Source organism: Falco peregrinus, chromosome 13 (genome assembly GCF_023634155.1).
Source record: "Falco peregrinus isolate bFalPer1 chromosome 13, bFalPer1.pri, whole genome shotgun sequence".
Taxonomy (NCBI): domain Eukaryota; kingdom Metazoa; phylum Chordata; class Aves; order Falconiformes; family Falconidae; genus Falco; species Falco peregrinus.
The window spans coordinates 22,986,907-22,997,393 of record NC_073733.1 but is presented as its reverse complement, the minus strand read 5'-3'; the positions used below and the strand labels follow the sequence as shown (position 1 = coordinate 22,997,393).

The 10,487-nt window shown below is 55.6% G+C and overlaps 1 protein-coding gene across 2 annotated transcripts; it reads left to right on the top strand.

The window, feature by feature from the left end:
• Nucleotides 1-1,752: 1,752 nt before the first annotated feature.
• On the top strand, nt 1,753-10,486 carry ARR3 (arrestin 3). Of its 2 annotated transcripts, XM_005242623.3 has the most exons (17): nt 1,753-1,882; nt 3,325-3,370; nt 3,902-3,932; nt 4,302-4,362; nt 4,751-4,795; nt 5,207-5,406; nt 5,517-5,576; nt 5,829-5,896; nt 6,187-6,322; nt 6,423-6,580; nt 7,089-7,226; nt 7,747-7,830; nt 8,117-8,140; nt 8,221-8,273; nt 8,648-8,657; nt 9,594-9,596; nt 9,966-10,065. In XM_005242623.3, exons 2-17 carry the CDS (start codon nt 3,354-3,356, stop codon nt 10,063-10,065), a joined length of 1,188 nt encoding a protein of 395 aa, XP_005242680.1. In that variant the 5' UTR covers nt 1,753-1,882; nt 3,325-3,353. The 2 variants fall into 2 exon arrangements, with proteins under 2 accessions (XP_005242680.1, XP_027649959.1); XM_027794158.2 differs by lacking the exons at nt 8,648-8,657; nt 9,594-9,596 and having other exon boundaries at nt 1,756-1,882; nt 9,966-10,486.
• The last annotated feature ends 1 nt before the right edge of the window (nt 10,487 follows it).

Here is a 10,487-nt window from a genome sequence, read left to right as displayed (position 1 = left end):
TGTGGTCTGTCTGTCTCATCACTGTTTTGGGGAGGGGAAATATCTGCCCTCCTACTTGGGCAAGGTCTCCCTGGATGAATCCACCCCATTAAACCGAGCTGAAGCTGCCCATAATGAAATCTGCTCTCCATCCTCACCATGCTCTGCCACGGCCCTTGTGAGTGGCACTAGTCTCGTGGGCCTTATTAAAAGCCTAATGAAGAGCGAAGAGCTGCAGAGAGCTCAGGATTAGGCATCCCAGGCACGGTGCTGGGGGAAGCTGCTCCGGCCTCCCCCCTAGCTGGGCAGCGGGCATCCAGGTGGGGCTGCCTCCTCCTTCTCCTCTTCTACCCCTGGTGGGAAGGTCACAGTTCACGTGTCCCCTTGACCTTGGCAGAAATAGCACCCGTTAATCTGCAAACTAAGCAGCTCTCCTGTGTGCAATTAAAGAGATCACAAGTCCTGGCCCCAGGCAACATGTGCTGACAGCTAAAGCCCTGGGCAGTGAGGCTGGTGGGACTGGTGTGCTGCCGTGGCTCCCAGTAGCTCCTAGTGGCCCATGGGGTCAGGGGCACAGCTGGGCTGCATTTGGGAGGAGTTGGTACTCAGGTAATAAAGGTCATTGAGCTGATCTAGGGTGTTGGGAGGAGGTTGCTGGCAGTGTTGTGATGGAGGTGCAGTAATGAGCAGGGTTAGCTTGATCTCAGTGCTTAGCACTGAGGGTTAAGCCAGAGCCAAGCGTGTACTCAAAGCAGAGGGTCTGGCTGAGCAAGCAAGGGCTTGAGGGGTGCTGGAGGTGAGGAAGATGAGTGGGATCTCGCTGGAGCAGTTTACAGGCTGCCCTGGGCTGTCCCCGGGGTCTGTGCCTTGTCCCAGGGGCAGCATTCACATGAGCATCCTGCAGCCACCCCTGTGGGAGGGGATCCCAAGTGCTGACTGCTGCTGAGGAAGGATGGCAGTAGGGAATGCTTCTCTCCTGGTGGACCGTAAGGCAAACCCACTATGTGCCTTCAACAGTTTCTATTTGCAGCAGCAAACCTTGAATTAATGATGTGCTAACCAGGTCAGGTGAGGCCAGCCTGAGGCGTTATGAAATGATGCGGAGCTGAGCAGATTGCTCAAGGGGTGCTGGGGGATGGTGGCAGGTCTTGTCCCACCACTGAGGGGTGGTGGGAAGCACAGCCTGGTGCGGGGGCTGCTGCTGCAGCGCTGAGCCTTCCATATGCCTTTGCCCTATCGGCAAAGGCATACAGCCTTTGTTCATCAGCATCCCTGTAGCAAGGTGTTGTCCTGTGTGCCCTGGGACCACAGCAGGTCACCTTTATGTGACCACCCACATGGACATGTTGGCCACACAAGAAAGCTGCCAGTGCTTCCTGTCCATCTGTTAGGCATCCACAAAGTGCATCAGGGAGGGATAAAGCCAGGCAGGTTCCCTCCCTCCTCTCTGCCACCTCCATCCGCCCTTGTGCCCAGTGCTGGCCCAGCCCTGCTTCCTGTGGGAGCAGCTGCAGAGAGCCTGCGTGGGAATCTGTGCCCCTGCCCACCGGGAGCAGAGCTTCCACCTCAATTACCATCACCTTGCTCCCTAAGCCCACTTTGCCAATCTCCCTAAGCTGCTTTCTCAGGGGCTCCAGCGGCAGCTGTATTTATAGCTCACTCTTACTCATGAAGCATCTTCCTGGTTAATAAACTAATAGGATTCTTCCTAAAAGCACCTCTCCCACAGTGCACACACCCCCTGCATCTCCAAAGCCGAACGTGTGCGACCAGATGCCAGGGGAGGGACCGCTGCAGGAGTATAAGAAGCTGCAGGACAGGGAGCAGTCTGTAGTGACTGGGTGGCAGTGGGACGTGCTGGGAGAGGAAGAGGCGAGTGTCTGTGTGTCCATCCACCTGCCAGGTGAGTGCTGCCTGGGCCCTGCCAGGGCTTTGCGGCACAGATTCTGATGTTTCATTGAAGCTTTGGGGCACGGACATTGGTGTCGGGGTGTGCCTGGAAGGAGGGGGAGTTTGGGGCTGAAGGGGGAAAAGCGTGGCTAAAAGGATTCCAGCATGGCTGAGCCAGTGGGCACAGGTGGAGCGGTCTGGTAGCACCATGGGAGAGCTTAGCCAAGCCAGGAGAGGTTGGAGTCCCCTCTCTGGAGCCTGGGAGATGCAGAGGATGAGTTCAGCTTTCCTCCACCTTTCATCGCCTTGTCCCCAGTTCCCAGACTCTGGAGAGGGCCGAGCCTGAGGCACCACTGCGCTCCTCTTCCCTTTGCACCTTCTCTTGCTGTGCACAAGAAACCCTGCAGGGTGGGAAGCCTGAACTCCACATCCCGCAGCACCTGAGATCATCGAAGATCCTGTGTTTGGGACTAATCCCTTGTTTTCCTGTGGGGAAGAGGATCATCTGCTCTCCTCATACCAATTTCTTCTTTCTCTCCAGCTTCCCTGCAGTTGCATAAAGAGGCAACTCTGCCCACGTGCCCTTGGGGCTTAAAATCCTACCTGGGCTTAAGCTCCGCTAATGTCAGAGCTGCCTAACTTTAAGAAGCTGAGCTCATCCCATCTAATAGCCCATCGAATCAGCTGGTGATCAGCGTGATATTTAAGGTTTAATTCTGGATGCCAGACTTGAGCAAGAAAAACAGAGGCAGCACAGCCGGGCAGGGCTGAGCAGCCCCGGCGTGAGGGCAGGGCCACCAGCACTGACCTCCAGGGTCGGCTCTGGTGCTGCCAGCCAGGGCTGGGGACAGGGGACGTGGCTTGGGACCATGCACCCTGAGACCCCCCTGTCCATGGTGCGGTTAAGCTGCCCTCCACCTTTCTGCTGCTGCTTTCCCTGCTCTCCTGAGAGTGATGGGACAAAACAAGCCTGTTCCTTCCATTAAGCCATGACAGCAAATTCCCTGCAGACAAAAGAAAAATCATAAAACTGAAACTCCATAGGCTCTTTTGTTCATTTTCTTGCCTTTCCCAGCCTTGAACTCGCTCCTTTGGGAGTCACCCCTTGCTTCCTATTTTCTGAAGCCTGCTTGCCTAGGGCATCACTCTCCCTTTTCCTCTTCCACCTCCTCTTCACCACCTTTTGGGCCAGGGGCAAGGGGCTTGCTCAGCTCGGCTGCCCCACGGGGTCTCCAGCTGCTGCTGTGTGCCTTGTGTGCCACCCCAAAGACAGGCAGCCCCAGCTGAACCCCAAGCATCCAGGCTCGGGAGAGGTGAGAGGCTCGGCAGCACCGTGGCCCAAGGGCTCTGCAGTTTGTTGGGATGTGCACGATTCTGTCCCGCTGGCTGGTGATGGCCAGCAGCTGCCCCTTCCCCAGCGCCTCACCAGCACCTCCCCTCCATCTCTCCCCACAGATCCCTGCCTGCGTGACTGCTGACTTAAAATGGCAGAAGGAGCAAAGTAAGTGGCTTTTATTTTTCTTTTTCTCTCTCACTTTTTTTTTTTTTAATTGCAATGGAGCAGGGTGCTGTAGGGCAGGAGAAGAGGGAGAAAGCGAGCCCCCCGGCTCCCCCATGAGCTGGTACATGAGCTCACCATAGAGAGATGGAGTGAGCCATCGTGGAGCCAACAAAGCACCTTCTTTTTTCTTCTGTGTGTTGGTGCTTTCTTCTTGCCCTTAGGACACAGCCAGCGAATGCACCCTCTCAATGGTCACAGGCTGAGCTCAGGAACATGACATCCCCTGGGGCAGGCAGACAGGGGGGTGGTTGGCTCTGACTTTGCAGGACACCAAATTCCCCAAGGCCAGGACATCCCATGCATGCTCTGGCATAGCTCTTGGAGATGCATCATGCTTGCAGGGAAGCCCTCACCTCCTTGCCCCAGGGAGACAAATGGCCACCCCCTGCCTCCCTGCCCCAGGAGCGGGCTGTGCCACATCCAGCCTTATCCAGGGCATTCCCAACCTATCTGTCTGTGTTTCCTCTGCAGGGTGTTCAAGAAGACCAGCCCCAACAGCAAGGTGAGTCCATGCAGGCCAGAGATGGGACCATGTGCCCCGTCCCTGGGTGTGGGTCAGCCAGAGGTGCAGGCTGTGCTGGGGTCCCGCTGGCATGGCTCTGCCCACAGGATGGGATGCAGGCTGGGTTTCCCTTCCTTTTGAAATGTGATTGATTCCTGCCATACCTGCCATGATGCCACCACAGGGCTTGCTTTTCAAAATAGAAATGAAAAAAATCCTATATGAACTTTAAATGCGATGTCTGATCTGACACGCTAACAGCAGGGTTAATGAGCTCCACAACATAACTAAGGGCTTGAAAATTTTGGCCGGTTCAACGGCAAACACTAACCTGTTTTGTTCTTTCCTTTCACCACGTGCTGCCTGCAGCTATCCATCTACCTGGGGAAGAGAGACTTTGTGGATCATGTGAGTTCGGTGGAGTCTGTAGGTGAGTGGGGCCATGCTCACCACGGAGGGGGAAGCACAGGCAGTGACCAGCTGGGGCGACTGGTCCCTGGGCTGGTGGCAGCTCACCTCTGCATCCTGCTAGAGCGAGAAGATCAAGGGCAGCTCCAGAAGAGCAAACGTCTCATTTTCCTGCAAATACCCTTACAGAAAAATGGTGATGAAAGGGACAAAGTCCCTTTGCAAAACATCCTGGCCACACTGCTGGTGGAGATGCCGGAGGAGGCACCGCCATCCCCCTGACCGGCAGCTCCCCTCGGTCACCTCCCCAGCTGATGAGCAGATTACTTGAATTTAAAAAGTGCTGTGGTTTTGTGAGGATCTTCCCGGGGAGCTGAGCTCACTGGCCCTTCTTTTGTGTTTGTCTGCAGATGGCATCTGCCTGATTGACCCGGAGTACCTAAAGGACAGAAAAGGTATTAATACAGAAAACCCCGTGTTATAAGCGGAAAGGATGGAAACTGGTGCAAAGCTCACCAGCAGCCTGGGACTGTAGTCAGGCTAAAGCTGCAATGGGGCGTCTACAGCTTGTTGTAAGTCAGGGCCACAGCAGCTGACCAGGAGGGGAAGGCTGCCTCTTCCTTCCCACCTCCTCTGCCTGGGGCACTGGCTCTGAAGCTACCTGTGCCTTGCAGAAAGACATAATGAATCGTGTTAACTCTATACTTAGTGCTTGAGGTCCAAGTCCTGATAAGAGTCATATATCTACTGAAGAGTTACTGAAATAGGGGTTTTTTCTTTCCTTTATTCAACCCTTTCCTGCCGTGCCTTTTCTTTATCTCACCCTTCCCCTAACCCCACTGCCCTCTGTTTCCATCTGGCTTAAGTGTATGTGACGCTGACTTGCGCTTTTCGCTATGGCCGAGACGACCTCGACGTCATTGGGTTGACCTTCAGGAAGGACATCTATGTCCTGACCACCCAGATCTTCCCACCAGTGCCGGACCAGGCACCCAAAACCCTCACTCCTTTGCAGGACAAGCTGATGAAGAAGCTTGGAGAGAATGCCTACCCCTTCACATTCGAGGTAGGGGCTGCTCAGCCCTTCCTGACCACACACCTCCATGGTGTGCACCAGGGCTCATCTCTGGGCACACTCTTTATTTACTTTTTTCTCTCTTTCCCTGTTCTGCCCAGATTGCCACCAACCTGCCCTGCTCAGTCACCCTGCAGCCGGGACCAGACGATGTGGGAAAGGTGAGCTGCTCTCCCCAACCCATGTCCCCTGGAGCTGTTCCCCCAGTCAGGGGGTTAAGTTGTGGGGTGCCAAAAACAAGAGCTGCTTCTCTTTCATGGGGGATGTGGCCCATGGGGTGAGAGTTGGGAAGGAGGAATGGCTGGAGTTGGGACCAAGATCTCTGGGGTTGCAGTGGAGGAAGGATGGGAATGAACCTAAACCTCAGGCAGCTCTGAGCCCCTCCTGCTTAGTGACTCTATGTGTCCCCTCAGGCCTGTGGCGTGGACTTCGAAGTCAAAGGATTTTGTGCTGAAAATCTGGAGGAGAAAATTCACAAGAGGTATTTGCAGGGGATCCCTTTCCTGCTTCATGGCCCTAAAACCAAACCATGTGATCATTTTGGGGTGGCCATCTAAGGGGTTGGGCTGAGGACCTGCTGTCAGCCTGTGCCACGCTTGGATGGGGTACTTTGCTCAAAAGAGGGGCAGTGATCCCCATGTCAGTGCCCTCCATGTCCTAAGAGCAGGCTGCAGCTTGCATCCTTTGTCTAGAGACACTGTGATGTCCTCAAAAGACATGTTGACACATCCCTGCCGGGGGCACTGGAGGTGACCGTTTATTGCTGCACAGGAACTCAGTGCGCCTCATCATCCGCAAGATCCAGTATGCACCTGTAGAGATGGGGCCAGCTCCGAAGGCAGAAACCACCCGGCAATTCATGATGTCTGACAAGCCCCTGCACCTCGAAGCTTCCCTGGATAAGGAGGTCAGTACAGAGGCTGTCCGTGGGCTCATGCCATCACATGCATCCCCAGGGATGGGGACTGGGATACCTGGTCACAGAACTGAGCCTCTTCCCATTGCAGGTCTACTACCACGGAGACCCCATCAATGTGACAGTCAACATCAATAACACCACCAACAAGATTGTGAAAAAAATTAAGATCTCAGTTGAGCAGATCACAGACGTGGTTCTCTACTCACTGGATAAATACATGAAGACTGTGTGCACCGAGGAGATAAAGTAAGTAAAAAGGGGCTGGGGTGGTATGGCAGTGAGGCCAGAGGGAGGAAGAGAAAGGAGGAGGAGGAGAGAATGATGGGGGGAGGAGGTGGGAAAAATGATTTTACACTACCAGGCAGTGAAAATATCAGGGTTGGAAGAGTAGCTGAGAGGAGCTGAAAGGCTGTGGACACCATGCCCTGCAGAGAAACCTGGTGTCAGCTGGGGAGGTCCCTGGGGGGCAGCTGCACGGCTGCTTCCTCTCCTTGCTTTGCATCTCGGAGGCCAGCCACAGCCTCTGCACCCCTGAGAACAAGCAGGGCTGGAGCAAAGGCAGGGGCTAGAAAAAAGAAGTGGTTGTATAAGGGAACGAAAGGAGGAAACAAGCCCAGGCAGCTGTGTGGGGAGTGCAGGGCAGGGGGGTTTAGGTCTGCCCAGGTGCCTGGTGCTATGCTGAGCACCCCCATCAGGTGCTGAGCACCCACCAGGCTGGTGCTGGTTCTGAGCTATCCTCTCCCACTCCTTCCAGCGAGAACGTGCCAGCCAACTCTACCTTCTCCAAAACGTACTCTGTCACCCCCACACTCTCGGCCAACCGTGAGAAGCGAGGCCTCGCTCTTGATGGCAAGCTCAAGCACGAGGACACCAACCTGGCCTCCACCACCGTGTAAGAGCTGGGTGGGCTCTCCCTGTTCCCCACCACAGCCAGACCCATGCCTTCCCCCAACTCCAACAGCTTCCCACTGCTCAGGATGCTCTGGGCTCCCACCCAGGGTCCCCCACACCTCCGATGCCTGAGCCTACACCATCCAGCTGGAAAATGTAGGGAATTTGTGACATGACCACAGCCCCACCTCTCCATTTCATAGGAGAGACACAGCCTCCCAGTCCCAACCATCATCTAAAGCCCTCATACCCCCTGCAGAGCTGCAATGGGTCTCACCTTGGGAGTAAATCCCAGCTCAGGCAGCTCGAGCGGCCTCCAGGAAACTGCTCTGTAGCTTCAGCCAAGTGACCTGCCCTTCCCTCTCTTCTGCTGCCATGTTGTGTTGTCCTCTCCTGCCAAACCACAGCGGACCCCATGCAAAATGGGGCACGGTGACAGTGCTGGGACTGCCATGGGGGTAGCAGACAGGGTCTGCGGGCAGCACTGCCTGCCTCACCACTCCACTCTGCCTTTCTCCTAGCCTGAGACCCGGCATGGACAAGGAGGTGCTGGGCATCCTGGTGTCCTACAAAGTGAAGGTCAACCTGGTGGTGTCCCGAGGAGGGTGAGGCTCTGCGGGTGTGGTGGGCAGGGACCGTCCCCTTGGGCTGTGCTGCGGGATCTTGTACTGCTGGGCAGATGATGGAGGGACACGTGCCATGGGCCCCCTCACCCCTGCCGTGCTCCCCCAGGCTGTGGGGCAGCTGGGCACTGGGCTGCTGACTCCAGCCCCATCACCGCTGCCCTTCACCCCTATTATAAATCATCTTCTACCTTATTGTAAAGCGAAGTCTAACACCTCCCCTCCTCTGCCTTGGCTCATTTCTGTCCCTTCTCTCCTGCTGCCACAGCATCCTGGGGGATCTCACTTCCAGGTAAGGGGGGGGGCTGCCTGTGGGGCTGAGCATGGTACGGCACTGGGCGGATTTATTGAAAGAAGTGCTTTTCCTTCCAGCGATGTTGGTGTTGAGCTGCCTGTCATCCTGATGCACCCGAAGCCTGCAGACGGTAAGTAGTGCCTGGGATGCTGCCGAAACGCAGGGCAGGAAAAAGCAGTCCCTGTTCAGAGGGGAACTGGTAAAAGCAATGCTGATGCAGCCATCTCTGTGCAAAGGGCCCTGCTCTGCCCAGCAGCCTGGGCTGTGGGACTGGCAGAGCTGCTCTGGCTGTGCTGCAGCCACAGTCTGTCCGGGACCAGTGCGGGAGCAGCTCTCCTCCCTGCAGCGCCCTGGCTGCTGCCCATCCCAATGTCTCTCTTTCCAAAAAACACACCTGAGCATTTAAGAGAGGTGTTAGTTGAAATATCCCTTCTGTATTAACCTGCATGTCTGTCTCTTTTACAATCCTCACCTCCCTGTGCTGTGCTTATCAATGGACTACAGATAAGCCAAGGTAAAGAGATGTTTCCTTATTCCTCTAAGACATAAACCCTACAGATCCATTGCAGATGGACGCAATGCCCCATTCCAGTTTAAGGTTGCATCCTTGGATTAAATCACCCAGGCCTCAAAGCCCTGAGGCCCTGTGTCACAGCAGCACAGGCAGCAGGAGCATTGTCACAGGCTCAGAGGACTCACATGCTGGGCTCAGCACATGTTCTGCCAATTTTCAGGGCTTATTTTACAACTCCCCTTGCTGCAAACACAGCAGCCTCTCCTGCTGCAAGCCCAGACCTCACCTTGTCCCTCAGAAGCAGACGGCAGTGCCAGACTGTCACCCAGTCACAAGTGCCATCACTGGACTTAGTGTCCCCTATAGCCCTGGTCCCCATACGCCCCACGCTGAGGTCTCTTGGCTGCTGGAAGCAGCAGTGGTCACAGCCCTGTGCCCCCGCACGCTCTCCAGTGCCAAACCCTTCTTTTCTTCCCACCACATGAGCTTATTCCAGCTGAAGCCACAGCTGGGGTTGCTTCCCTCCGGGAAGCTGCTGCATGCCAAACCCATTCCTGGCAGCCGTGCCTGGCAGCCACAGCCGCCAACCAGCCCTGCAGCTGGCCCTGGCTTGCAAAGCCCCAAAATGCTGTTTTTGTGTCTGGTTACACCCTGCAACGGGACACGAGCACTGGGATTTGGGGCCTGGAAACTCAGGATGCAACTGCAAGGCTGTCACACCAAAACCTATCAGTTTCCCAGCTCAGCAAGGATTTTTAAACTTCTAGAGGAGGAAATCTCTTGGCCTGTCCCCACCATCGCGCTCTGTAGATTTTGCCAAGCTGTTTCACATTCGCAAGATTTTGGAATCTGTGTTGCTGACTCTTTCCGTTTTCTTCCCCCACTTTTCATTTTGTGGCTCTCTCTTGATGTCATCTACCACTTGCCTTTCGCAAGAAGGTAACTAATCTCTTTGTCTCCACTTTAATTTCTTTTCCTTCCCTTTTTTTCCCTTGACAATGCAAAATACTGTCTTGAAAAATGCCAAAAGTTGCAGGCGAGAGCCCAGCTCCTCGGGTCACGCACACTTGCAGTCGAGCCAGCTATCTGTCTTCGATTCAGGCCATGGCTCACAGTGACCTGACTGTTCCCTGCAGTGTGTGGGGTGACGGGGCCAGGGCGAGCACCACAACTGTCCCCTAGTAGGAGCACCGTTTTGGTGTCAGCAGGGATTTCACCCTCTTTGCTGTGGTGTATCTAGGGCACCCAGACTGCGGGCTCCCTGTGGCCGCCTTTCCTGGGCTCACCACACTCTGGTCTCCTTTCCAGTGAGGAGGACATCGTCATTGAGGAATTTGCTCGCCAAAAACTCAAGGGGGAGAAAGATGAGGAAGATGAGAAGGAGGAGGCTGACAAAGAGGAAAGCTAACCTGCTGCTGCCTGCTTGCACAGGTAGCCAGCGGTCCCACGCGCCCTGGTTTGGGACATAGATGCCCGTAGCACACTCCCCACTGTACCGCACACGGTGCAGACACCTCAGGCCTCTCCCTGCAGTGCAGTGTATTCCCCTAGGCACACCCTCCTCCCCTGGGTTCCCTGCACCGACTCCAAGCCCTGGTTGCAGTGGCGGGAGCCGCTGCATCTCACCCTGGTACTGCCACGCTGCAAAGCCTGACTGCGTGCAGGACGGTGCTCCCACCTCCTTGCACCCATGGGTGCCAGCGAGGAGACGGGGGCAGGGAGAGTGAGCCGGACCCCGGCTGAGTGCCGTCACCAGCATGTTCGTCGTTCGCCTGCGTTATGCAATACTCTGTGACACCGTTACAAATAAATCTGCCCCAGTGGCCCGGT

Excerpts from the sequence above, each read along its gene's own strand:
- ARR3 (XM_027794158.2), top strand. Across the intron at positions 4,363-4,750 it reads GAGTTCGGTGGAGTCTGTAG|ATGGCATCTGCCTGATTGAC; the intron begins GTGAGTGGGGCC and ends GTTTGTCTGCAG. Across the intron at positions 7,831-8,116 it reads CTGGTGGTGTCCCGAGGAGG|CATCCTGGGGGATCTCACTT; the intron begins GTGAGGCTCTGC and ends CTGCTGCCACAG.